We start from the raw sequence: 25,990 nt of genomic DNA, 5'->3' as shown, positions 1-25,990 counted from the left end.
GGAAACTAACACTGGTCCTTTTTGTTTATCGTTAAAAACGGCAGGACTGGCAAGATGGCTCAGAGGTTAAGAGCACCGACTGCTCTTCCAGAGGTCCTGAGTTCAATCTCCAACAACCACATGGTGGCTCACAACCATCTGTAATGAGATCTGGTGTTGTGTACTGTATACATGATAAGTAAATAATTCTTTTTTTTTTTCCGGAGCTGAGGACCGAACCCAGGGCCTTGCACTTGTTAGGCAAGCTCTCTACCACTAAGCTAAATCCCCAACCTATAAATAAATAAAATAAAATAAAGAGGGGTGAGGGACTAGGAAAGCGTTAGCAGGTGAGGTGGGAATGAGGGTTCCATGTTCTTCTGGGGACTGCTTTCTGTTGTCTGGGGGCATTGGCATCTTACTTAGTGGTATACCTTGCAGAGCCTGCGGAAAGGTGCCCACTTTGCCTTATCCTTTTTTTATTTATCATGACACTGGTGCTGAGTCTAGGAAAGCTCTCCTGGCATTTGGTCTGGCCACACTGGGATCCTACCCGTGCATTCCACCTGCAACAGATCTGCTTTCCTCATTCACAGACGGCCTTCCTTCCATTCAATACTGGCAATTGGCTCTCTGGTGGGCCTGCCTCTGACCATTCCGCTGGAGGTGAGGCTTTGTTTCTTGAGAACAGTCCTTGCCTCTGGCTTTTCTCAAAGTCCTGGTACCAGGCGACTGTGTCTCACTTGGGCTATTAAGCCTTTGGCTCCTATTCTTGTGTGACAACACACTGAACAGCTTGTGCCTGTTCTGTTTGGTCCTTCTCTGAGTCCCAGGGATGCCCGAGGCTCTCAGGTTCTAGACTTCTTTCTGCCTCATCCTTGGGAATGGTGTCATATACCTCATTGCTCCCACTGGTATGTCTTTTGGAGACCCACTGACCAGTCCTTTCAAATCAAATCTGGCCTCAGTATACCTTGGACCAGGCAATCAGAGAAACAAAAAAGAATTCTCCACTCTCTTCTTTTTCTTTGCTCCAAGACTTGCTTGTTTCTGCCTGCTCCCCCCTAAACTTCACAAACACCCTGTTTGTGTGTTTGTTGAGACGTGGGAGTCAGAGATGCAGAGGTCATCTTTGTCTCGCTCAGCACACACAGGTTCTTCCCTGCAGTATCTGCTGATCTAAACCTCAGTAAAAGAGACATGCCAGCTCCTAGGAGCACCCTATCTCCTCCAAAGAGGATGGATGGCACAGAAGAACCGCCACCTGGAGCTTGCTTTAAATATGGTAACACTGGCGGCCACTGGGCAACAAAAAACCAATCTGCTGCCAAGACCTTTCCCAGATTATGGACAAGCAGAGCAGGACACTGGGGAATCGACTGTCCTGCTTTGCCTAGACATGGTAGGCTGGCACACAAACACACACACACACACACACACACACACACACACACACACACACACACCGCCCCAAGTTCCTACTCTAAGGAAGGTCTGTTGGATCTTCTGGATCTGGCAGCCAAAGACTGATGCTGCCCTAGACCTCTGCCCACAAGGACATGGAGGAATCTGAAGGAGCTGTCTAGGTGGCCAGTGAGTCTCTGTCATTTTTAACGGACTTGGAAGCTGCACTTCTGCTTACCCAGGTTCTGAGGAATTTATCCTCCACAGAACTCTGATGGTATCCTATAACCAGGCTAGTGACAGCATTGGCGCTTTAACGGCAGCAACCTGACTTCAGCTGCCTTCTCCGTTCTCTTTGTGTGCAAAATTCAGGCCACAGGCCTCACTTTCCTAGAGCTAAGATTAGGTCTAGAGACAGTTTACTTTGTTACCAGACTCAGAAAAGAGACGAACTCACAAAACAGATTTCAATGTAACTTTTTACTATTCTTTCATTTAAAGGACCTCACACTACAATGACTGCTCTCAGTAACCAACCACCTGTGTCTCCTGGTAAATGATCAGAGAGAAAAAAAGTATAAAGTTTATGTGAAGATATGACGCTTAAGTTGTGAGATCTAAGAAAACATTGTAGTGTCTAAGGTGGGTTTTTTGTTTGTTTGTTTGTTTGATTGTTTTTTAATTTTGGAGCTGAGGATCGAACCCAGAGCCTTGCACTTGCTAGGCAAGCACTCTACCACTGAGCTAAATCCCCAACCCCTAAGGTGTTTTAAGGTATATAAATTCAAGTTATAAAGCTCTGAGGATGTGAAAACTTAAATGGCGATTTTTAAAAATGTGACTTAAAGTGTATAAAAGAACGAGACATGTTCCAGATTTCTTTCACTTGCTATGCTACTGTTCTATCAAGACTCCAAAAGTTCACAGTCTTAACGTTCATCAATGGAATTCTGATAAGCTACTAATCAGGCTCTGGCAGAGTACCACTGCTACTTCATAGTCATGAGCTCAAGATTTTAAATTCCCTTTGGTTGTTTTCTAGCTATAGTTTGGTTGTTTTTGTTTCTCGTGACAAAGTTTCTTTGTGTAGTTTTGGTGCCTGTCCTGGATCTTGCTCTGTAGACAAGGCTGGTCTCAAATTCATAGAGATCTGCCTGGCTCTGCCTCCTGAGTGCTGGGATTAAAAGTATGTGCCTGGCTTCTAGCTATAGATTTAAAAATGCTTCTTGTTGTGCTACAAATATCTGTCTAATATATATGCCCTCGGTCTTCTGGATAAAGGAAAGAATGTTTATGCTCTGAACCAGAATCATTTTTGGGTCCCCTGTGACTCAAAGGCGTGAGTCTGCTGCCTTCTCTACAATGTGGATTTCAGCACAGGTTACAAATAGTGGGAATGCTAATGTGTCTCAAACTAATCTCAAGCTCCAGAGAGTTGACTTGGATCCCCCTTGAGCAGGTCAAATGAAATCCAGAAAAGTACTATCACCTACTGCCTGTTCCTGAGAGTGGGATCTCCCCCACCCTTTCCTGGTCTTGGGACTCCCCTCTCTCAATTACAAGGACCTAAGAAAACATTTCCCCCTAAAACTTCTTAACTTTATCTTCTGCTCAGCCAGCATCCTGCCAGGTCCAGGTGTCCCCTCAAAATCTGCATTCCAGACAGCTTCAACGTGGCTAGCCCAAAGTGGTCCAACCTGCTTAAACTAGGCCTGCACTTTCCTAGCTCCTGCAGAGAGTCCCACAAAGCCTGGGCTGCAAGTGAAAAAGCCATCTATATAGCCAGCAATCCTAAAACCTGGCCAGCATCCTCGCTTTCTCGGGTCCCCAAAGATGCTAAGGCCCCCAGACAACAGGAAACAGTCTCAAGAACATGACACCCTCATTCCCACCTCACCTGCTAATTCTTCCTACTCCCTCACCTTTTTATAATAAAAGGGAGGAGTGTTAGTTTCCACTGAGGCAGCAGCCTGCCTCTGCCACCGGAGCAGTTACATCCTCACCTGTTGCCAGGTGCCTTTCCACCACCGCTGCTATGTGACATGTGCACCTCTTGAAAGCGCCCCCAGGGACAGCCTCTTTCCTCTCTTACCTCTCTGTCTCTCTTGCTTCTTCCTCCTCTCTTCACCTCCTCTCCCCTCCCTGGCACTTCTTGTCCTCACTCCAACATGGCCTTTCACTCTTTTACTCCCCCTCTCCCCTCTCTCCCCTCCCCCTCTCCCCCTCTCCCCTCTCCCCCTCTGCCCTCCCCCAATAAACCCCTTGCACTAACTGTTGTTCATGGTGTGTTTGCGTAGTGGCACACCTTGGCAGGGCCCATTGAAAGGGACTCATTTTATCTTCCTTTGTTGTTTATCATTACAGCAGTGATTTTGTTGTTGTTGTTGTTGTTCTATTTTGACACAGGGTCTCACTACGTAGTCCTGGAATGCTTGGAACTTGCCCTGTAGATCAGGCCAGCCTCAAACTCACAGAGATCTGCTATGGAATAATCCTTCTGTACACTGTGAAATGTGTTGCTCTCATCGTTAGTAAAAAGCTGATTGGCCAATGGCTAGGCAGGATTTTTGGGGCAGAGAGAATGCTGGGGAGGAAGAAGGGCAGAGCCTCTGGAGTTTTGAGTGAGACAAAGATGAAGCAGGAGATGAATATGCCATACTGAAAAAGGTACTGCCATATGGCAGAGGGTGGATAAGAAATATGGGTTAATTTAAGTTGTAATAGGTTTTCTGTACCCTGATAATAGGTTTCTCTGCTGATATAGTAAGCAAGATCAAACCAAACTGAAAGGAAAAGAACAGGTTTATTTGAGCAAAGCCACTCCTGGGTGTGCTCACCAGTCTCAGAGATTGAGGCTGGAGAAGTCACACGCCTGAGCTAAAGCAGGGAGCTTATTTAGGTGGTAGGCTAGGGGTGATGATGTGTCTACTACACCTGGGTTTATGCCCAAGTATGGTCAAAAGTTGACCACTTTAGGTGGGGATTTGGGTGCTAAGGATTCAGAACTGAGATTTTTGGTGCCTTCCCTTTGTTGGAGATTCTCTGAGAGGGTGGGGTTTGGAGAGAGAGAGAGAGAGAGAGAGAGAGAGAGAGAGAGAGAGAGAGAGAGAGAAAGAACGAGGCTTTCTGGATCAAGCAGGAGTAAGTTGGAGGTTCCAACTGCACAATAAGAGCTAGTTAGTAACATGAATAAGCTATCAGCCAAGCTTTTATAATTAATAATAAGTCTCTGGATGGTTATTTGGGAGCAGTTACTGAGACAGAGAACCTCCACCTACACAGACCTGCCTGCCTCTGCCTTCTTTTCTTATTTATTTATTTATTATGTACACAGAAGAGGGTGCCAGATCTCATCACAGATGGTTATGAGCCACCATGTGGTTGCTGGGAATTGAACTCAGGACCTCTGAGCCATCTCTCCAGCCCCCTGCCTCTGCCTTCTAAGAGGTGGGATTAAAGGTTGCTAATAATCCAGCAAATGAATGGGTTTTGTAGGAGAGATTTGCTCAGAGCTCAGGTGTTTGTGCAGATGGGAGGCAAAAAGCAGCAAGGGCAATGTTTGGTGTTCAGGGAAGCCTGAGGAATCCACAGTGTAGCATGCAGATGGTTTATGAGGCCAATTAGTAGAATGTGGTAGCAGTGTCCTGACAGAGAGGAGCCCTGGGGGCATTTCTTTCTTTCTTTTTTTTTAATTTCTTTCTATTTTTTATTTTTATTTTTTTAATTTTTTTTGGGGGGGGGCTTTTTGAGACAGGGTTCTCTGTAGCTTTGGAGCCTGTCCTGGACTAACTCTGTAGTCCAGGCTGCCTGGAACTCACAGAGATCCACCTGCCTCTGCCTTCCGAGTGCTGGGATTACAGGCGTGCACCACCGCCGACCGGCTCTTATTTCTTAATTTTAGGAGTTTAGTGAAGGAAGTGAAAATGGAGGTTTGTATTGATTATTCCTTTGGCTGAGGTTTAAATAGATATTTATGGAAAACAAGGAGGAGATTTGGAGTCAAATCTATGGTAGTTCAGTCGTAGAAAAATATGGCTATAATCATGGAAGCCATCCATTGGTGATGGCATCTCTCTGGTTCCCCTTTCTCTATGAGGGATTCCTCCAACTTTTCCTTGTTGCCCAAGGGCAACAGATTGACATCCCTATTGCATATTGTAGTTAAATATTTTTAATTTTTAATGATTTATTCTTATTTTATGTACATTAGTATTTTGTTTGCATGTGTGTCTGTGTGAGGGTGTCAGACCCCCTGGAACTGGAGCTACAGACGTTGTGAACTGCCATGTGGGTGCTGGGAATTGAACCCTGGTCATCTGGAAGAGTAACCAGTGCTCTTAACCACTGAACCATTTCTCCAGCCCCATAGTTAAATATTTTTAACAATTGAATGTCTATAATATCAAACTGCCCTCTAAATTCCTATCTCTCTGCCCATACATGAGGGCCGCTGTTGGCCATCAACAGAGAACTTTCTTTGTGCATGGAAGGCAGTTCACCCAGAAACTCACAACTGGTCAATATGTCAGTAGAGTGCTCAGCCAGAGGGGTCTCTTCTTATATCTCTTCCCCCTACCAAGACTCATGGACTAGGGGGTGTACGATATTATAAGAGGACTACACACTTACAAACTTAGACCAGCTGCAGCTTTCTTGGCCTGCACAGGATCAAGCCAATCAACATTCCAGAATGCATGGAGGAGGGAGGAGCTCCAGCCCCCATCAAGGGCTGCCTTGGGAGGGAAAGTCAGTTTCCTTTAAGGGTGTAGTCCCTGGTAGACCATGTTCCAGTGGATGACCCTACACCAATCAGTACACTGGCAGACAAATTAGACTTGGTGGATTATAAACAAAACAGGAGAGGCCTTAGAGTACCTTAATTGGTAAAGGTACTTGCTATAGAGTACAATCCCTGGTTCTCATATGGTGGAAGGAGAGAATTGAATCCTGAACGTTGTCTTCTGATCTTCATACATGTGCTGTGGTGTGTGTGTGTGTCTCCACACACACAAACAAACAAATAATAAATGTAGAAAAGAGAACATGAGGGGCTAGAGAGATGGATCAGTGGTTAAGAGCACTGACTGCTCTTCCAGAGGACCTGGGTTCAATTCCCAGCAACCACATGGCAGCTCACAGCTGTCTGAAACTCCAATTCCAGGGGATCCAACACCCTCACACAGACATACATGCAAGCAAAACACCAATGCACATAAATAAATAAAAAGAGGGAGGACATGAAATTGAGGGGGTTATCCCTATGAACTTGGGATAGGGGTGGCTGAGATGGGTATAGGGTCTGTGACAGAAATGGGGTCTCAGAATCAGGACTGAGAGATGTGAATAGGAATGGAGATCCCCCTCAAAGCTGGAAATAGAGGGCAAGAAAAGCCTTAAGGGAATCTAAGAGATAATGAGAGTTTAAGAGCAGGAAGAGGTGAAAGGCTGCTTTCCAACCTGCGTGGCACAGTTGCAGGGTGTGGGGTGTCATTGGGACGGTTGGGTAATCCTGGTGAGGTTGGTTGGTGTTGCAAAGTTGGAGAATACTGTGTGCCGCGATAATGGGGTGCATGCTGCAGAACTGGGGTCGCTGTCAGGGTTCGGGGGTGGCGTGCGAGCGTTGGACGTCCCGTCCGTACAGAATTGGAACCAGTAGGGGACTGGGTCTCTGGTGGACAGCGGGGAAAGCTGTGTTTCCGGGGCAGGGGGCTCGGCGCCGGCTCCTGGGCGCCCCCTGGCGGTCCCGACCCCGCCGCCGCCGCCGCCGCCGCCGCCGCCGCCTCGGTTCCCACAATGCTTGCGTAGCCCGGCTCCGACTCCCCGGGCGGCGGCAGCTCCAAGATGGCGCAGGCGATCTTCGAGGCCCTGGAGGGTGAGCGCGCCGGGCCGGGGCAGCGGCTGTTCCGCGTGGCGCCCCCTCCCGCCGCGCCCTCGCAGCAGCGGGCCCAGGGCGCGCGGAGGCCGCGGGGCGGAGGGCGGAGGGCGCCCGGGCCGGAACAGCCGCGGGGCGGGAGGGGGCGGGAACAGCCGGGGAGCGCCGGCCTGCGGGGAGGGGGCCTCGGGACCGGAACAGCGCGGCAGCCGAAGCCGCTGGCGCGGGAGGGTGCACGCGGAGGAAACAGCCGGGGGCCGGGGCCTGGAGGGACCGCCGCGCGGGAGGTGGATGGCCCGGCAGCCCAATCGGGCGCCCTGGCCACCGAGAACTTCCGGAGACGCGCTGTAGTCCTAAATCCAGTGCAGGGGAGGAGGCACCGCCTGCATGCACAGCGGAGTCTGGGAGAGATCACAGGCCCAACCCAGTAAACGTAGGACACCCGCTGTGTGCTCCCGAGTCAGAACCGACGCTGCCCTGGGTCTGCTTGGGCCTCGCTGGTCTCCGATCCCATTGGATCCGATCCTAGGATCTGCAAGATACCCAGATGGCTGGCCCTCAGGCGCTAGAGCAAGCGAGCTCTGAGCGCCACCATGTGCATCCGCTGGAGTTTAGCGAGAAAGGATAGCTGGAGAGACAGGAATGGAGTTGGGCACAGTAGTCACCGAAGGGGTGGAGGGTGGGGTGGACAGCTAGAGTGCACAGGGCGGGCAGAAGGAAGCGGAAGCTTTCCGTTCTCTAGACCTCAGCCACCCAGCTTCTTTTGGGGTTCTAACCATCGAATGATGGAGCGCCTCTTGCTATCTGCAGGGGTCCAATTTCAGTGATTCTCACTGAACCAGTTGTTCTCACCCTCCCTCCTTTATCACCCCTGCCTCACCCCACTCCTGTCGCCAAAATTGTGGGAAACAATAGGAAAAGAAGGTAACTTCGTCCAGGTGTGGTGGTGCAGGCCTGTCATCTCAGCGGTTGGAAGGTGGAGGAGTTTGTTAGCATCGGCTACATAACAAGTTGGAGGCCAACTTGGGCACCATAAGACTTAAAAAACAGACAATTGGGAGTGTGTGTGTGTGTGTGTGTGTGTGTTGCGTACATATTTGCACGCAATAACAACTTTTTTTAAAGGCCATGAATTTGAAGGAGAATGGAGAGATTATATGAGGAGGTTTGGAGGGTGAAAAGCGAATGGAATGTTGTAACCAAATTATAATCTCAAAAATAATAAAAATATTAAAAATAAATATCCTCCAGAAAAACAAAACCACAAAACAACAAGAACCCCCCCAAAAAAAAGAAGACTGCAAAGACGACCCCAACTGCTGTGTCCCCTGAAGACAACAGCAGGGATGGTGTGAATCTGGCAGTTAGGGTCATGCCCTCTTGGAGGACAGTGGGGTATTGCTTTGTTTAAATGTTACTACAAGCATGCGTTTTGTATTGGATAATGAAAAAATTAAAAGAGAAATAGGGAAATGTAGCTTCACTGGTCTTGGAAGGTCCCCAGCACCAAAATAAATAAAATTTCTGAGCGAGGGAAGAACAGCAGGTGTGTGTTGATCCAACGGGTGGGCATCCGACCCACCAGGTGGTGGGAGCCACATTTGCAAAACCCTAGGGAGAGCAAGACTTCCCATAATTCAGTTCAGCCTAGGAGAGCAGCTAGAGAAAAGACCTGCCCTGATTCCATGAAGCTTCTGAACTTTATCTTGGGATCAGTGTGGTGCTAAGAAAAGGTTTTCATCAAGGAAGCCGCATCATCTGATGTATGTTTTATAAAGTTCACCCTGGCTTCTGGGGACTGGCCTTGGGGGTGCTGACTGGCAGCAGGGAGGGGAGTGAGGAGCTAGACTAGGTAACTGCGGGGATGGAAGAATGGATTTCAGATGTATTTGGGAGACAGAATAGGTTAGATTTGCCAGAAGTCTAGAAATGGCAGGAAGGAAGCCGTGGTGGGATGAGAGGATCCAGAGGGTGCCCCAGGGCCTTCCTTGGAAAGACAGTGCCATGCTGCCGTGCTTGTAGTGATGGGTGTTACTAGGAGACAGAGTGGAGGATAGTCCATTTAATTTGGGGCTGGTATTTTATTTTTATTTGTATATATATGTGCACACTTATGTCACAGCATGCACGTAGGGGGTCAGGATAACTTGCAGCAGAGTTTTCTCTTTCCACCGACTAGGTCCTAGACATCAAAATCAACTTGCCAGATGCCTTTGCCCACTGAGCCATCTCTCAGGCCCAAGTATTTTATCCTGAAAAAAAATTTGTTTTTCCTCCTGAAGTTCTGAGACACAATACAGAGTGGTCCCAAGACTCCATTCCCCCAGCTTGTGCAATGGCCTGTGCTGTTTGTGCTGATATTGTCTTTACACTAGTGATTCTCACCCATCAATGTGGAAGAATGCCATCACTACCAGCTGATGGGTTCCAGGGATCTAGAATCCTAGCTGGTCCTTTCCAAGCCACACTCTGCACTCCTCTCCTCCCACCATTCCTGACTCCTGGCAAACACTTTTCTGTTCCCCACCTATGAAATGTTGTCTTTGCAAGACTATTATGGAAGTGGATCTTGCCTTTGAAACTTGTATATTTTGCCCATAAATTTCCTCAAGGTGCATCTAGCTTGTATGTTTGTTGGTATTTGCTTATTTTCTCCTCAAGACAGGGTTTCTCTGTAACAACCCTGGCTGTCCTGGAACTCTTTTTGTGGCTTCGAACTCAGAGATCTGCCTGCCTCTGCCTCTCAAGTGCTGGGATCAAAGGTGTGCGCCACTACCATCCGACTTAATTCGGGTTTCTGTTTGTCAGGAAAGCCACTACTTCCCTTCTCTACCGCTGATGGTCAACTGACGGGGGCAAAGTGCATCTAGTTCCCATGTAACCGAACAGCCTGCATCAGCTCAAAGACCGTCACCCTCCTGACCATCGTACAAAGACCCCTTACCTTTCCACCAGGCTGCTGCTCTGTACTCTCTGAGGCAGCCCACACTCTGTCCCCCAGTAAACTGTCTCCTACCTATGGAGTGGTCTAGTTTGGTATTTTGCTGAATCTGGTTTGGTAGTTTCACTTATGCCTGTAAGTGTAGCTTCCAGGAGCTGACAACCCTCTGGCCTCTTCAAGTACACACACACACACACACACACACACATGCACACACAAACACACACACACACACAAATAATAAAAATTAAAAAATGTTTAGCCAATGCTTTGCAGCAGCTCTCCCTCACAATTCCTGACCGGCACTTGCTAGACCATTGCAGACGGGATTTCTCACTTGGGAAATGAGGTAACATCGAACAGTACTGGTGCTAAGGTTTTGGCACTAGGCATATCCTATTCCCCACCCTCTTCCTTGACTCCTGCCTGGGAATTGGAGAGCCTGGCTCAGGCTCTTGCTGTAAATTTCCTCTCCTGATTTACAAAGGCAGCAGAACAGACCTCACTTCTGCTACCTAGCTCTGATTCTCTTCAGACAGGACACCCTGCTGTCTGTCTCAGGTTCTGGTGCCTGAAGTCTCCTCAGAGCCCCTGCCATCCAGCTGTCCCTCTGTCTGTCCATGGTGTTAATAATTCTTCTAATAAACGACTTAACTTTTTATTTGGTGTCCTCTTGAACCACCCAACTCCATCCAAAACCTAACAAGGGGGACGGGTTTACAGAAGCTGCATGGGAGAGTGTGGACCCCAGGTCTATACCTCCCAAGATACGGAATGAGATGAACGGGGTTGAGACCACTGGGGACAGTGTAGGAAGTGGAGTCCAGACAGAAGGAACTCCTCAAACAGCCAACTTCGGGGCTATAAAGAAGGACCTCCAGCAAAGTAGAAGAGACCCAAGAAGCGGGGGGCCCCTGGAGCCAGGGAGAGGGTCTTGGTGTGTCAGACACTGCTGGATGGTCTTTTCTGGAAGTGAGAGCTCGAGTCTCACCAGAGGGATTGAGAAGACTGGAAAGTTGGCAAGAAGATGGAGGCACAGGCAGATGCTTTGAAGGTTCAGCATCAGCTATCAGATGGTGAAGGGACAGAGATGAGGACAAAGAATGCAGGGAGACCTGTGGGGTATGGTTGAGGAGGACCAGGGAATGGGTTCCTAAAGGGCTCTGGGACTCAGGGCTTTGAGACACTACAAAATTGTTTGTTTATAGAGATTACAGAGGAAGATGGTCTGGGAATGTCTGGGGTGTCAGTTGGCCCCTAGAGTTCTCACTTTTTTCTTTTTTGTTTGCTGCGTGGGGGTAAGTACTGGCCCTTTGTACATGCTGAAACCTTTGTACATGCATGCTAAGCATGTGCTCTGCCAGTGAGACATGCTCTCGGCTTCTTTTTCCAGCTCTTGTGTTCCAATCCCTAGAGCTCATCCTCATGATCAAGGGTGGTGTGTAGACTTCCATGTCCTTGTTCCAGGAAGTAGAGTTGGGGATGGGGTAAAGAAGGGCACTTACATACTAGGCAGCTCTTAAGACATCTTGGGCCTAACAAGGTAAGGCCCTTGCCACCCTAATGATTTAAGTCGGATCTCTGGAACCCACTGAAAGGTAAAAAGAGAACTAATGTCACTGAGTTGTTCTCTGACCTCCACATGTGCTGTGGTGCAAACAAATCTCTTGGTCTGAGAATGTAGCTCAGTTGATAGGATGCCTGCCCAAACACACAAAGCCCTGGTTCACTCACCAACGCTACATAACACTGGTCGTGGAGATGCACACCTGGGATCCCAGCACTTGGAGGCTGAGGCAGGAGGATCATCATGAACTCAAGATCAACTTAACCCTTCATAATGAGTTCAAGGCCAGCTTGGGCTATTAGAGTGAGACTTTTAAAAAAAAGTAGGTAGGTGATCTTTTGAGAAGCTCTCTTTTTATTTGTTTTCTGAGACAGGGTTTCTCTGTGTAGTGCTGGCTATCCTGGAACTCACCCTGCATGTAAGACCAGGCTGGCCTCCGACTAACAGAGATCACCTGTGGGTCACAACCTTTTTGGGGGGTCAAATGACCCTTTTATATGGGGTCCTAAGACCATTGGAAAACACAGATATTTACATTACAATTCATAACAGTGCAAAATTGTGGTTATGAAGTGGCAATGAAAATCATTTTCTGGTTGGGGGTCACCACACATGAGGAACTGTATGTATTAAAGGGTCGCAGCATTAGGAAGGTTGAGAGCCACTGACTTAGCCCTCGCTGTTCTGGTACTTTATAGACCAGGCTGGCCTCAAAGCCAGAGATCCACCTGCCTCCACCTCCTGAGTGCTGGAATTAGAGGCGTGTGCCATTACACCCAGTTTTGAGAAGCTTTCATAGAGCACCTGCTCCCGTTAACAGCATGTAGTCCTTTCCTACAGAGAGGTTTAGGAATGCAATCTTTAGTCTGAGACCATGCTTCCAGCCTCATCCTGGAATCTGTTGCAGTGAAGTAGAGAGAGCAGACCTTGGGTTTTTGAGGTAGATCTGGCTTGTGAGGGTGAAGTTAGAGAGGAAGCTGGGCCCACTTCCTCACAGGCTGCATTTCCTGTTTCAGGAATGGACAATCAGACTGTTTTGGCCGTCCAGTCGTTGTTGGATGGCCAAGGAGCAGTCCCTGACCCAACAGGACAAAGTGTCAATGCACCGCCTGCCATTCAGCCACTGGGTGAGTATCTGCCCTGTCCATCAGCAGAGGGCAAGTGGTTCCCATGCAGAACATGTGAGGTTCATGGGGCATGGGGGAGACTGTCCTCTGGTGTCTGATTTCCTCCCTGCCTGCCTGAACCTGTCTGTGCCTTTCTCTGTCCACTGCTTAGAGAATCAGGTAGCGGGCATCATCATTTGGGAATGTCCAGGAGCCTTGATGCTTTGCAACCTTTACTCAGGAAGTCATGTTTCAGCTTCTGTAGAAAGAGAACAAACAGATTTTTCCAGTTTACGGGGCAAGCCTCTGACACCTAGGGAGGGAAAGGACTTCTCTGGAAGTCCCATGAGTCTTAATTAATTAATTTAAAAATTTTTTTGAGGCCAAGTCTCATAAAGCCTTGACTGGCCTCAAACTTGCTATTTAAAATGATGGTTTTAATCTCCTGATCCTCATACTTCTGCCTCCTGAGTGCTAGAATTGCAGGTGCCTTCCACCATGCAGCCCACAAACATTTGAACACTTGAGAATTACTCTAGGTACACAGAAATAAACACCTAGGCTTAAATTATAATTAAGAATGTGTGTGTGTGTGTGTGTGTGTGTGTGTGTGTGTGTGTGTGTATAGAGAGGGGGTAGAGGGAGAGGGAGACAGGATCTCTCTAGGTAGCTCTATCTGACCTAGAACTTGATATGTATTTGAGGCAGGCCTTGAACTCACAGAGATCTGCCTTCCTGTCTTATGGTAAGATGTAGGTTCTTATTCCCATAGTTCTTAGTCTGTCTAGGGTAGGCAGGTTAGCTTCAGTTTCAACAGTTATAGAAAAAGGATAATTGTCCTACCACATAAGAATCTTATAAGAGTATTTAGGACTTGGCATTAGCTGATGTATGTAAGAAATGGGAGTTTCTGAGGTCAGCAAGATGGCTCCGTGCATAAAAGTGCTAGCTGCAAGTCTGCTGATCTGGGTTTGATCCCTGGAACTCGCATGCTGGAGGGGGAGAAGCCACTCCTGCAGGTTCTCTAACCCCCATGTGCAAGTCACGGCACAGTTTTACAGCCACCTACTAAAATAAACGTTGAAGAAGAGGAAGAAGCAGCAGCAGCCATTTTTAATCCCAGAAGCACAGGCAAGTAGGATCTCTGTGGATTCGAGTTTGAGGGAAACCTGGTCTACATAGCGAGTTCTAGGCTAGCCAGGGCTGCATGCTAAGGCCTTGTCTCAAACAAAGAAACAAACAAGCAAACAAACAAATAAAAAACATAACAAGGGGGATTTAGCTCAGTGGTAGAGCGCTTGCCTAGCAAGCCCAAGGCCCTGGGTTTGATCCTCAGCTCCACATTAAAAAAACAAAAACAAAAAAAAAACCATAACAATAGCAACAACAACAACAAAACCTAATCTAAACCAAGAAAGAAATGGAAGCTTCTGCTGGTTTCCTCACAGATTAAGCTAACGTTTCTCTTCTTGAAGCCCTGACTGACTGTCTGTAGAGCTGTTCTGACTTTGCCTTCACCCCATAGTCTGATGGACCCCCCTGTTCCCACTTTAGTTTCCATCTCCTGGCCAACATGAGGCGGGGGAGAGGGAAAAAGTCATATCCGTTCTTTTATGTTGTTTGGTTTTGGTTTTGTGATTAGGACTTCATCTGTAGCCCAAGCTGGTCTAGAACTCTAGATCCTCCTTCTTTAACATCATGGGCGCTGAGATTATAGGTGCATGGCACCACAACCAGCCACACCTTTTCTCTTTAAGAGAAATCCGCATAGATTTACACTTCTGTCCTTATCCCGTTGGTCAGAACATAGTTATATGGTATGTCGCCTAGCAACAGAGCAATTTAGGAAAAATATACTTTAAGTAAGAAGTCATGCCAGGCAGTGGTGATGCTCATCTCTAATCCCAGCACTCAGGAAGCAGAGGCAGGTGGATCTCTGAATTCAGAGGCCAGCCTGGTCTACAGAGTGAGTTCCAAGATAGCCAGGGCTACACAGAGAAACCTGTCTTGAAAAACAAAACAAAAAAGTAAGAACTCATGTTTCTCACTAAAATCTGTACTAGTCTACAAGAAGAATACAGTGAATATTGATGCCAGGTTTGGGGATATATCAATGGCTTTAATAATCAATAACACACACACACACACACACAAATTGAGTAATAATTGGACATTTGAGCTATGGTGTGCTTTAAGACACCATATGTGGCTGTTGTTAGCTATCTCTAGCCTTTAAGTGGCTTTTCATTTATTCAGCACATACCCTTTGAAGACCTTCTAGGTGCCCAGGATGTATCACAGTCACAATGATAAATAAAACACATTTCTTCCCCTTAGAGAACACACAATCTGGTGATAGTGAGAAAATTGTATTTGTGGGGCCAGCCCAGAATAAGGAACTGTGGCCCTGACTGTAAGAAGATCAGTGTGGGGGGAGGTGGGGGGAGAGCTGACTCCTAGTTAAGAGTTTTTGCAGAGGCCCAGGATGACTCAACTGCCTGTAAGTCCAGCTCTTTTGTTGCCCTCTTCTGGCTTCTGAGGGCACTGCACGTGTGTGCATACACACACACACACACACACACACACACACACACACACACACACAATTTAAAAATACAAATAAATCTTTAGAAAGACTTCCTAGAGCTGATGAGCCTTGCAGCATGAGTTGATCTCAGATGCACCAGGACAAGGAGAAGAGTGGATGCAGAGGTATGAGGACGTAGCTACATGGCCCACTGGAGACTGACAAGTAAATTCAGTCCAAATAGAGTCTGCATTTCTCAACTTTGAAGTCACTACTATTTCCATATTTCAGATTATTTGATAGCTGGGTACACATGGTCGGCTCTGTCTGAAGGTGCCTGCTGGGCTCTGGACATTCCTAGGAAGCACATGGTTGGTGCTGACACCCGCATGGCAGGTCATACTGTTTTCAGACTTGTCCCGAGGCCAGCTGTGGTATCCCATTCTTCTCTGTGATCCCTCTGATTCATTCTTGCTCTTTTTTCATTACTCCACTCCATGTGTGACCTTTTCAACTCCTGGCCTGACTCCAGATGATGAGGATGTCTTTCTCTGCGGGAAGTGTAAGAAGCAGTTCAACTCACTGCCAGCCTTTATGACCCATAAGCGTGAACAGTGCCAGGGAAATGCCCCTGCCCTGGCCACAGTCTCACTGGCTACCAACAACATCTACACACCTTCTGCAGCACCTGCTGCCATCCAGCAGGCCCCGCCTCCTGCCAACCGCCAGGTAGTCCTTCATTCTTTGTTGATTCCTTTAGAAGGTCTCTTTCCTGGGGGCTGGAGAGATGGCTCAGTGGTTAAGAGCACTGACTGCTCTTCCAGAGGTCCTGAGTTCAATTCCCAGCAACCACACGGTGGCTCACAACCATCTGTAATAAGGTCTGGTGCCCTCATGCTGTATACATAATAAATAAATAAATCTTTATTAAAAAGAAGAAGAAGAAGAAGAAGGACTCTTTCCGCACACACTGTACTGAGTCTTGGAGGAACGATGCTGGGCAGGACAGACAAGTATCTACGTTGTGGAGTTGGCTGAGATGGATAGGACAGAAATGCACAAAGATTGCTTTCCACTGTGTGCCTGCTTGTCCACGTGTGTCTGGTCTATGCTGACTTCAGTGATATCTTTTCTTTTTCCTTTCTTTCCTCCATTTTTTTTTCTTCTAGCCAGCTGCTGAAGTTCACAGTTTGCCTGCCCTGAGAAGAATTTTCTTCTTCTTCTTCTTCTTCTTCTTCTTCTTCTTCTTCTTCTCCTTCTCCTTCTCCTTCTCCTTCTCCTTCTCCTTCTCCTTCTCCTTCTCCTTCTCCTTCTCCTTCTCCTTCTCCTTCTCCTCCTCCTCCTCCTCCTCCTCCTCCTCCTCTTCCTCCTCCTCCTCCTCTTCCTCCTCCTCCTCCTCTTCCTCCTCCTCCTCCTCCTCCTCCTCTTCCTCCTCCTCCTCCTCCTCCTCCTCCTCCTCCTCCTCCTCTTCCTCCTCCTCCTCCTCTTCCTCCTCCTCCTCCTCCTCTTCCTCCTCCTCCTCCTCCTCCTCTTCCTCCTCCTCCTTCTTTTTGATTTTTTGAGACAGGGTTTCTCTGTGTAACAGCTCTCTGACTGTCCTAGAACTCACCTTGAACTCACAGAGATCCGCATACCTCTGCCTCCTGAGTGCTGGGATAAAAGGCGTGCGCCACCACCGCCCAGCTTTTGTTTTTGTTTCTAAACAGTCTTCCTATGTGGCCCAGGCTGGTCTAAAACTTACTATATAGTGTGTTTACCTCAAACTCCTAGAAGTCCTCTGGCTTCCCAGGCACTAGGATTTCAGATGTAGACTCCTATGTGTGACTTGAACTTAGATATTTCACATCACCCTTCAGCTTCCTTATAGTCTCAGACATGCTCTGTTCCTCTCTTGCTCAGATCTCCACATACATCACAGTACCCCCGTCCCCACTGATCCAGACCCTGGTACAAGGGAACATCTTGGTGAGCGATGATGTGCTCATGTCGGCCATGTCGGCCTTTACGTCCCTGGACCAGCCTATGCCTCAAGGGCCCCCACCTGTGCAGGTAAGGTGGTGGGGGCTTCTCGTGGGGGTCTTTTTTTTCCTTCTTGCAATGCTGGGGACTGACCCCAGGGCCTTGTACATCTCTCAAGAGTTTCATTCCAGGCCTGCCAACTAACTCCTGTGAGATCAGAATATTATAGAAGAAAATGGCTTTAGCTCCAGCTCCCCTACACGGAAGGGACTAGCTGTCTTCTCTGGCCAGCCCTGCTGAGGAATGGGGCAGTGACAACCACTGTCTAGCTGTTTTGAGTCCTGTTTTTATTCTTGGTCCAACAGAAAAAAGTAGAAAATATAATGGCCCCTTGATATTTTTCTAGTACACATAGGTGACCAGCCACCAAGACCAGATTTCAGTCTCCCAGAAGGGAAGGAGCTGGTCCCCTGAGCCCCACTTTTGGTACATTCTAGTAAGCAGCTGCTGAGTAGTCATTGTCCTGGGAAATGTCCCGAAGTCAGTCTTGAGTCACCAATCAAGATCCAGTCCTGCTTTACACACTTTTAGTTTTCTTTTATGCAATGGCCTTGGTAGGCCTCCTCTGTTGACACAGTATGCCCAAGGCAGGCTAGCTTAGATGACCTTTCTAGAGAAGAGGAGCAGCCCCCAGCTGACGTCCCTGACATTCTCCCAGGTCTTTGTTTCTTTCCCTGTCTCAGTACTGTCCTCTGAGCTGCCCACTGTGTTACTGTCCTTTCCACGTGCAGGCTAAAGCCTTTCAGGCTGACCAACCACTTCAACACTGTCATTTTCTCTTGTGATTTCAGAACAGCTTGAACATGCATCCAGTGCCCAACTACCTCAGCCAGCCTCCACCACCTCCTCCACCCCCTCCACCCTTGCCCCCACCTCCCCAACCTCCACCTCCTCCTCCCCAGACCCTGGGCCCTTCTGGGCAGTCCAACCCTGTTGGGAATAGTGTGGTGGAGGTGTACAGTGCTGCTGCGCCCATGGCAGGAAATGGAACAGTGGAGATCCAGGCACTGGGGATGCAGCCCTACCCACCCCTGGAGGTGAGCAGAGGCCGTGGTGTGGTGGGAAACTGGGCACAGTCAGGCCAGACCCTGTGCTGAGGCCACCATGGAGAACAAAAGCAGGCCCAGCGTTCTTCTCATGAGTGCCTGTGTCAGGGAGAGGAGGGCGCTAATCAAAGCGTGCAGTCTACAGATGGGACACACAAACTGTGTGAGGGCTGCAGAGTCTGGGTTTAAACCCAGACAGCTGAGTTGCAAAGCTACTTCATGAAGTTTGCGCTCTCTCTCTCTCTCTCTCTCTCTCTCTCTCAGTGAGTGAGTGTGTGTGTGTGTGTGTGTGTGTGTGTGTGTGTGTGTGTGGTGTATGCATGCATATACTAGCATGTCTGGCCGTCTGTCTCTCTCTCTTTTCTTTCCTTTATTTAGTAGATGGGGGCATGTGTGTGGAAGTCAGAGGACAACCTGTGAGAATTCACGCTCCTTCTACCCTGTGGGATCTGGGGATCGAACTCAGATCATGAGTCTTGGCAGCGAAGGCCTTTACCCACTGAACCATCTTACTGGCCCGATTCATGAAGTTCTAAGGGGTCTTGGGAGTGATTGCCTGGATGAGGCAGATGCAGGCTTGGGTGCTGATGAGATGGGAGTGATTGAAAGCAGCTAGAACCACAGTGATGATCCATAATAGTCCCCTTATCCTGTCCCTTCTAAGGCTCTCCCCCTCACAGTGCTGTCCTTCTAGGTGCCAAACCAGTGTGTGGAGGCTCCAGTGTACCCCACACCCCCAGTGTACAGCCCTGGCAAGCAGGAATTCAAACCAAAAGGACCCAGCTCCACTGCCCCCATGACCAGTGCAACTGGGAACACAGTGGCCACCTTTGACTCCTCACCAACACTGAAGACCAGACGTTCTAAAGGTGCCAATGGACTCCCAGAAGGTTGGCCGCCCACCCTCCCTGGGCATCTTCCCTTGGCATTGGCCTCCCCACAGGCTGCTTGGTTCTGGTCCTTGCTGCAAAGATGGGTAGGGTTGAGTTTGGGGCCGTGCACTGGAAAACTTGAACTAGTGGTGACTTCAGAATGATAAGGGTTTTCTTTCCTTAGACCAGGAGCAGAAAATCTGGGAATTCTGTGGCATGGTCACCAAACAGCCACATTACTTCTGTTGTTCTGTTTCTCTGTCCTTGGAGCATGGCTTCGTTTGCCAGGGTGGAGGAATAGAAGGGTATAGGGGAAATCTCCCAGCTTCCAGGAGTCCTGTGTGAGGCTGTCTTCATGTATAGTCATGTGGCTGTGCATGGCTGCAAAGGAAGTTAGCAATGTTTGTCTCAGCCAGGAGCAGGAAGGAGGCAAAAGTGGCTACTAGTTACACCAGTTGTGGTCTTCCCCCTTTTAGAGAGCCAAAGTATGGAGTCAGAGCAGAGCAGAGCCAGAGATGTGGTGGGAAAGGAACCTGGAGTGTTGTTGTTGTTGTTGTTTGTTTGGTTGGTTGGTTGGTTTTGTTTTGTTTCTCAAGACAGGGTTTCTCTTTGTATCCTGGGCTGTCTTGGGACTCACTGGCCTCACACTCACACCTGCCTCTGCCTCCCTAAGTGCTGGGATTAAAAGTGCTCAACTAGGAATGTTAAGGGCTTCCTTTCAACCTCTTCTTTTTTCCCTTCTTCCTGAAAATGTATTAACACCAGTGCATCACCCACTGGGGATTTAGGTCCTGGTCCGGGATCTCCTCTGCTATCAGTCACTCACAGTTTAATGGGAGAGCTGGGGAGGAAATAAATCGGTATTTATGAGTTTCTCTAGGAAGGAGATTATAGGGTAGAAAAGAATGAAGCCTTCCTATCCAGACGGAAGGAAGTAGTCATGTAGGTATTGAGGGACAAGCTTTCCTGGCAAGGGAACCAGCAGGTAGAAAGTTACAAAGTCCAGGGATGAGACCATGCTTGGGGGCATCAAGATTAGCCAGGAGTCCATTGCAGGATGGAGGGAATTCTGAAGTTGGCAGATACAGAGGACATGGAGTAAGTGCTGAAAGCCATAGCAGAGATGGTGGATTTCATCACGAGCAGAGCAAGCCTTTGAGGGACTTTGTCCGGCTTCCCCTCCAGAGCAAGTCTTGGGCTTTTCCTCGCATACTGTCTGCACACAGATGGAGATGTCTCAGGGCACGTGGGGGCACTGTCTGTCAGGCAGAGGGGAGAAATGGTTGGAAGTTTCCCCCTGCCCCCTCAACTGGGCCCCCAGCCTCACCTTCCCTCTCCTTCCTTGTCTTTGCAGCTGCGGGGAAGCCAAAGGCCCAGAGACTGAAATGCTCCTACTGTGACAAGTCATTTACTAAAAACTTCGACCTTCAGCAACACATCCGAAGGTAGTGCCAGGTAGCCCTGTGGGCAGCGCTCCAGCACAGCTCCAACTAGGGGCCACCAGCAGCGTAGGGAAGTGAGGCTCCCTTCTCAGGCTCTGTGTCCATCCTCAGACCTGCAGTGCAGAGGAGGAGGGTTCCCCACATTCTTCTCAAATCCAAGGGCCAGGCACACCCACTGAGACAGGAAGATTGGCATGTCTGTATGGTGGGTACCCTTGAACTGAGAGAGGCTTTGCACACACACACACACACACACACACACACACACACACACACACACGAGGCTGCCTGTCTTCCAACTGCAGAAGGGTTAGCCTGCAGGCTGTCAGGTGTATCAGGATAGCTCACTATAGAGGATCCTTCTTGCCCCAAGAATGTGGAGTCCACCTGTGAAAAGGTGGAGTAGGCAGGCTCAGCACCTCCTCACAATGGGATACATTAGTATGTGGGGGGACTTGGGGTCAGTCATGGCTCCGGTGTTGGAAAATTCAGAACAAAGTGGTGAGGTGATTTCAGCTTCGATCCCCAAAGAGTCCCACGAGGAAGTCTCGGGTTTGAGCTAATCTGTCTTTAACACCTGCCATGAATTTGTTCATTTCTGAGAGAGAACCAAGGGCCAGTCCTAGGTTCTAGCCACACAGCACGACTTCTGTCTAGATCAGGGTCTCCCAACCCTGGAATTATTGGGACTGGGGCCTGGGATCGGGTCATGCTGACTGTACTTGGTGGAATATTCCAAACTGTCCTCAGCTTCCGACAGGAGATGTCACCACCACCTCTCACCACAGCTGTGACAGCCAAAAATATTTTCAAACATTGCCAAATGTTGCTGGGAACAACCTGGACCTCATGGGGGAACATTTGGCAATACTGAAAATGTCCAAATTGGCACTGTTAACCTTGCATGGCTGTTAGAACTTGGCTGGTGCAGCTGAGAAAGAGACTTTTAAATTTCACTGTCATGTAGCCAAGTGTGGCTGGTCCCTCACGGCTGGTATCTACCTTACCGGGTGGTACCACTTTGGATCTTCAGTGACGTTTTTATAATCACTGAGTTTTTCCATTACTGCACTTCATTTTTTAAATTAATTAACTTATTATTTCAAGATTTGTTTATTTTAATGTGCATTGGTGTTTTGCCTGCATATATGTCTGTGTAAGGGTGTCAAGTCTCTAGAACTGAAATTACAGACAGTTGTGAGCTGCCATGTGGGTGCTAGGAATTAAACCCAGGACCTCTGGAAGAGCAGCCAGTGCTCTTAACCCCTGAGCCATCTCTCCAGCCCCATTACTGCATTTTCAATACATAAGTATTCATAAAAAATAGTGTTCCATATTCAATAACCAATAGGGAGCTTCTCAAAATTATTTTAAAAGCTGGGCATGGTGGCACACACCTTTAATCCCAGCACTCTGTGAGTTTGAGGAGTTGGCTCCGTAGGTAAAGGGTTTGCTACCAAGCCCAATAATCTGAGTTAAATTTCTGGTGATCCACATGATAGAAGAGAACCAACTCCCACCTACAAGATGTCCTTTGATTGCCACACATGTGCTGTGGCACTGTGGCACACACACACACACACACACACACACACACTTGTTTCCTACTTGATGCTTCAACAGTCAGGAAATCAGTCATCTCAAATGTGAGGCGGCCATGGAGAAGGTCTGCTGACTGAGCAGCTCCAGAGCTAGGTTTCTGCCTTTAGTCTGTCTGCCACGGTGGGAGAACAGGTCCTGGTGCTGTTGGGGTGATGGCCGGCAGCATCTCCAGGCCTTCCTGGTGGCTGTGAGCTCCTGGGTAGAGGCCATGTCCCTGTTTCTACACAAGAATGCTGACGGACCTTGTTCCCACAGCCACACGGGGGAAAAACCCTTCCAGTGCATTGCGTGCGGCCGCGCCTTTGCCCAGAAGTCTAATGTCAAGAAACACATGCAGACTCATAAGGTGTGGCCTCCAGGACGCAGTGGTGGCACTGTCTCCCGAAACTCTGTCACAGTACAGGTCATGGCTTTGAACCCCAGCAGACCAGAAGAGGAAGACACAGGTGAGTGGAGTAGTGGAGCTGCTCACCCAGCTCTCCCCTTCTGGAGATTGTCCAAAGGTGCTGTCTGATTGTCTGTGGTGCTGGGAACCAAACCCAGGGGCTCAGCACCATGCCCAGCCTCAACCTCATAGGCTGTATTGCTCGTTGGGTGACTTCCATGACTTCTCTGGGCTTCAGCCTACTTCATCTGTGAAATGGAACCTGGAGAGCTGGGTGTGGTGCATATGTATCATCCCAGCCTTGTTGAACCTGAGATGGGAGGATCAGGAGTCTGAGTCCAGTCTGCGCTGTACAGCAGCCTATCTAAAGAAGGGAGCATGGGGTGAGAGGAGGGATACCAAGTATATAATATATGTGACATTCCTCTAATTCTGTGCTGGGGCAGGTGAGATATCTGGCTCACCCTGGATCCCATATTAGAATTTCCTTCCTTCCTTCCTTCCTTCCTTCCTTCCTTCCTCTCCCTATACCCTCCCCCTCCCCTGGGTCTCATGTAGTCTGAGCTAGCCTAGAACTTGCTATGTAGCTGAGAATGACCTTGAACACCCACTCCTCCTGCCTCTGCCTCCTGAGTGCTATGATTTGTAGCTGAAGTTTTTCTGGTCCCACCCGGCTCCCACAGTCCCACAGTCCCACAGCCACTCAGACCCAAATGAACACACAGAGGCTTAATATTAATTAAAACTGCTCAGCCATTAGCTCAGGCTAACTACTGACTAGCTCTTACACTTAGACTCAGCCTATTTCTGTTAATCCATATGTCATCATGTTTTCCATGGCTTTACCTGTGTGCCATTACATGCTGCTCCCTGAACAGTGGGCTGACTCAGCCTTCCTCTCCCAGAATTCTCCTTGTCTGCTTATCCCGCCTATACTTCCTGCCTGGCTACTGGCCAATCAGTGTTTTATTTATCAACCAATTTGGAGCAACACATTTTCATAGCATACAGAAAGATATCCACAGCACTTCCCTTTTTCTTTTTTTTTCAAAATGGAAGGGTTTAACTTTAACATAGTAAAATTACATATAATAGAACAGTTATCAAGCAAGAATCACAGTTACAATATCCAGTCCACTTATATTTGGCAAATTCAAAGAAAATGTTCTATTTATCCTATATTTGTTAAGTCTAAGGATTCATATCTAACTTATCTTTTATCATAACTAAGAAAAGTTATAACTGTCTAGTCTTCAACTACATCAAAGATCAAAGAAGAATATAATATAATAATGAGAAGGCAGAACAAACAGCAAGGCAATAAAGGCGAAGGTTAGACAGGAAGAAGCTAGTTCTTTGGGGAAGCTACAGCAGCATGGTGAGCTAAGGTTAGTTGGTGGGTATTCCTATTTTTCTGATCTCTACAGCTTTCACCCTGTATTTGGCTCTGTGTTTCTTATTTAAAAGACTGTGCAGAAATTAGTCTACAGTGATTACCTCAGACCTGAGCTACTTTTGTTGTTTATAATTTTTCTTTTTTCTTTTTGGTTTTTTGAGACAGGTTTCTCTGTGTAGTTTTGGTGCCTGTCTTGGATCTTGCTCTGTAGATCAGGCTGGCCTCTAACTCATGGAGATCCTCCTGGCTCTGCTTCCTAAGTGCTGGGATGAAAGGCGTGTACCACTGCTGGCCAAGGCATCGTTAGTTCTGGCCACAGGCAAGCGCTAGTCTGCTAGCCCTCAGGATCCATTTTCAGTGCTCCATGCAGTCCCTGTAGTCAGCAGTTGAAACCGTTCGATCTCAGTGGGCAGCTGTTCTTTAGATGTTCTATGGAATTCTCATTCATCCAAGCCTTTGGGTACTCCCGAGCTAACAGTCCTGTCTAACACACTGGTTTAGTTCTCTCACATAGGGGTTGGGGACTCACTAGGTTGGTAAACAGAACTTCAGTGGAGATTCACGTGAGTACCATAATGTAATTTGAAGTTTTCAGTAGCCCAACAAGGTAACACATGCCTATAATCCTAGGATTGGGAGACCGAGGCAGGAAGATTGTGAATTTGAGGCCAGCCTGAGCTACATAGCAAAATCTCTCTCTCTCTCTCTCTCTCTCTCTCTCTCTCTCTCTCTCTCTCTCTTTTTTTTTGTTTTTGTTTTTGTTTTTTCCAAGGCAGGGTTTCTCTGTGTAGCTTTGCGCCTTTCCTGGAACTCGCTTTGGACACCAGGCTGGCCTCGAACTCACAGAGATCCGCCTGCCTCTGCCTCCTGAGTACTGGGATTAAAGATGTACGCCACCAATGCCCGGCTCTTAGCAAAATCTTATCTCAGAAGAACAAAACAGGAGGCTATAGAGATAGATGGCTTAGCAGTCAAGAGTCCTTGCTGTTCAATCATGAAGACCTGAGCTCCGATCCCAGCACCCACATCAGGTGGCTTACAAATATCTGTAACTACAACTCCAAGGGATCTGACGCCTCTTTCTGGCTCTCTCCAGCACCCACTCACACAGACACATAGACATACGTAAGTGAAATAAGGATAAAATTTGAGGTAAAGTTAATATATTTTACTGAAGCTGATGTACTGTTGTCTCACAGGTAAAGGAATCATTGAGATTTGTTTTTCTTTTTGGAGCTGAGTATGGAATCTGGGACCTTCTGCTCTTCCACAGAGCCACACCCTGTAAATGGATTTTTCTTTGGGCCACCAGCTTACAAAAAACAACACAGAGAATTCTTATTAATTATGAAAGCTTGGCCTTAGCTTAGGCTTGTTCCTAACTGGTTCTTATAACTTAATTTAACCCATATCTTTTTATCTATGTTCTTTTACATGGCTTGGTTACCTTTGCTCTGTATTGCCCATCCTGTTTCCTCAGGGTCCAGCTGGCGATTCTGCCTTTCTTCCTCCCAGAGCTCTCTCTATGCACAAGTCCCACCTAGGGGTGAGCAGGGGCTACCCCTCCCAGCTTCTGGTCAGCTTCTCATACCTCAGATTTTATTTGTAATAAAGACGCGATAGCCAGAAAAAGAAAGAAAGAAAGAAAGAAAGAAAGAAAGAAAGAAAGAAAGAAAGAAAGAAGTCCCACCATACCTCCTGCCTACTTATTGGCCATTTAGCCCTTTATTAAACCAGTCACAGTCACACATCTTCACATAGTGTAAAGGAGCATTCCACAACACACAGCACCCCAAAGCCATATGGAAATATTGTATATATTTGTTTACTCA

At 47.9% G+C, this 25,990-nt stretch overlaps 1 protein-coding gene across 3 annotated transcripts in view; it reads left to right on the top strand.

Annotated features, from left to right (window-relative positions):
• Positions 1 to 7,132: 7,132 nt before the first annotated feature.
• Znf341 (zinc finger protein 341) overlaps positions 7,133 to 25,990 on the top strand; it is a 33,937-nt gene continuing 15,079 nt past the window's right edge. Inside the window, exons 1-8 of one of the 3 annotated variants that reach the window (XM_036185847.1) lie at positions 7,133 to 7,255; positions 12,780 to 12,890; positions 15,929 to 16,125; positions 17,296 to 17,445; positions 18,207 to 18,452; positions 19,156 to 19,351; positions 20,688 to 20,778; positions 22,633 to 22,823. In XM_036185847.1, coding sequence (XP_036041740.1) covers positions 7,225 to 7,255; positions 12,780 to 12,890; positions 15,929 to 16,125; positions 17,296 to 17,445; positions 18,207 to 18,452; positions 19,156 to 19,351; positions 20,688 to 20,778; positions 22,633 to 22,823 — 1,213 coding nt within the window. In that variant the 5' untranslated portion in view covers positions 7,133 to 7,224. Of the gene's footprint in view, positions 7,256 to 12,779; positions 12,891 to 15,928; positions 16,126 to 17,295; positions 17,446 to 18,206; positions 18,453 to 19,155; positions 19,352 to 20,687; positions 20,779 to 22,632; positions 22,824 to 25,990 lie in introns of those variants that run through there. The other 2 variants (XM_036185848.1, XM_036185849.1) reach the window with 2 other exon arrangements.

This window comes from Onychomys torridus, chromosome 4 (assembly GCF_903995425.1).
Source record: "Onychomys torridus chromosome 4, mOncTor1.1, whole genome shotgun sequence".
Lineage (NCBI taxonomy): Eukaryota > Metazoa > Chordata > Mammalia > Rodentia > Cricetidae > Onychomys > Onychomys torridus.
Note: the sequence above shows the minus strand (reverse complement) of the source record. Positions and strands in the feature narration are given on the sequence as shown.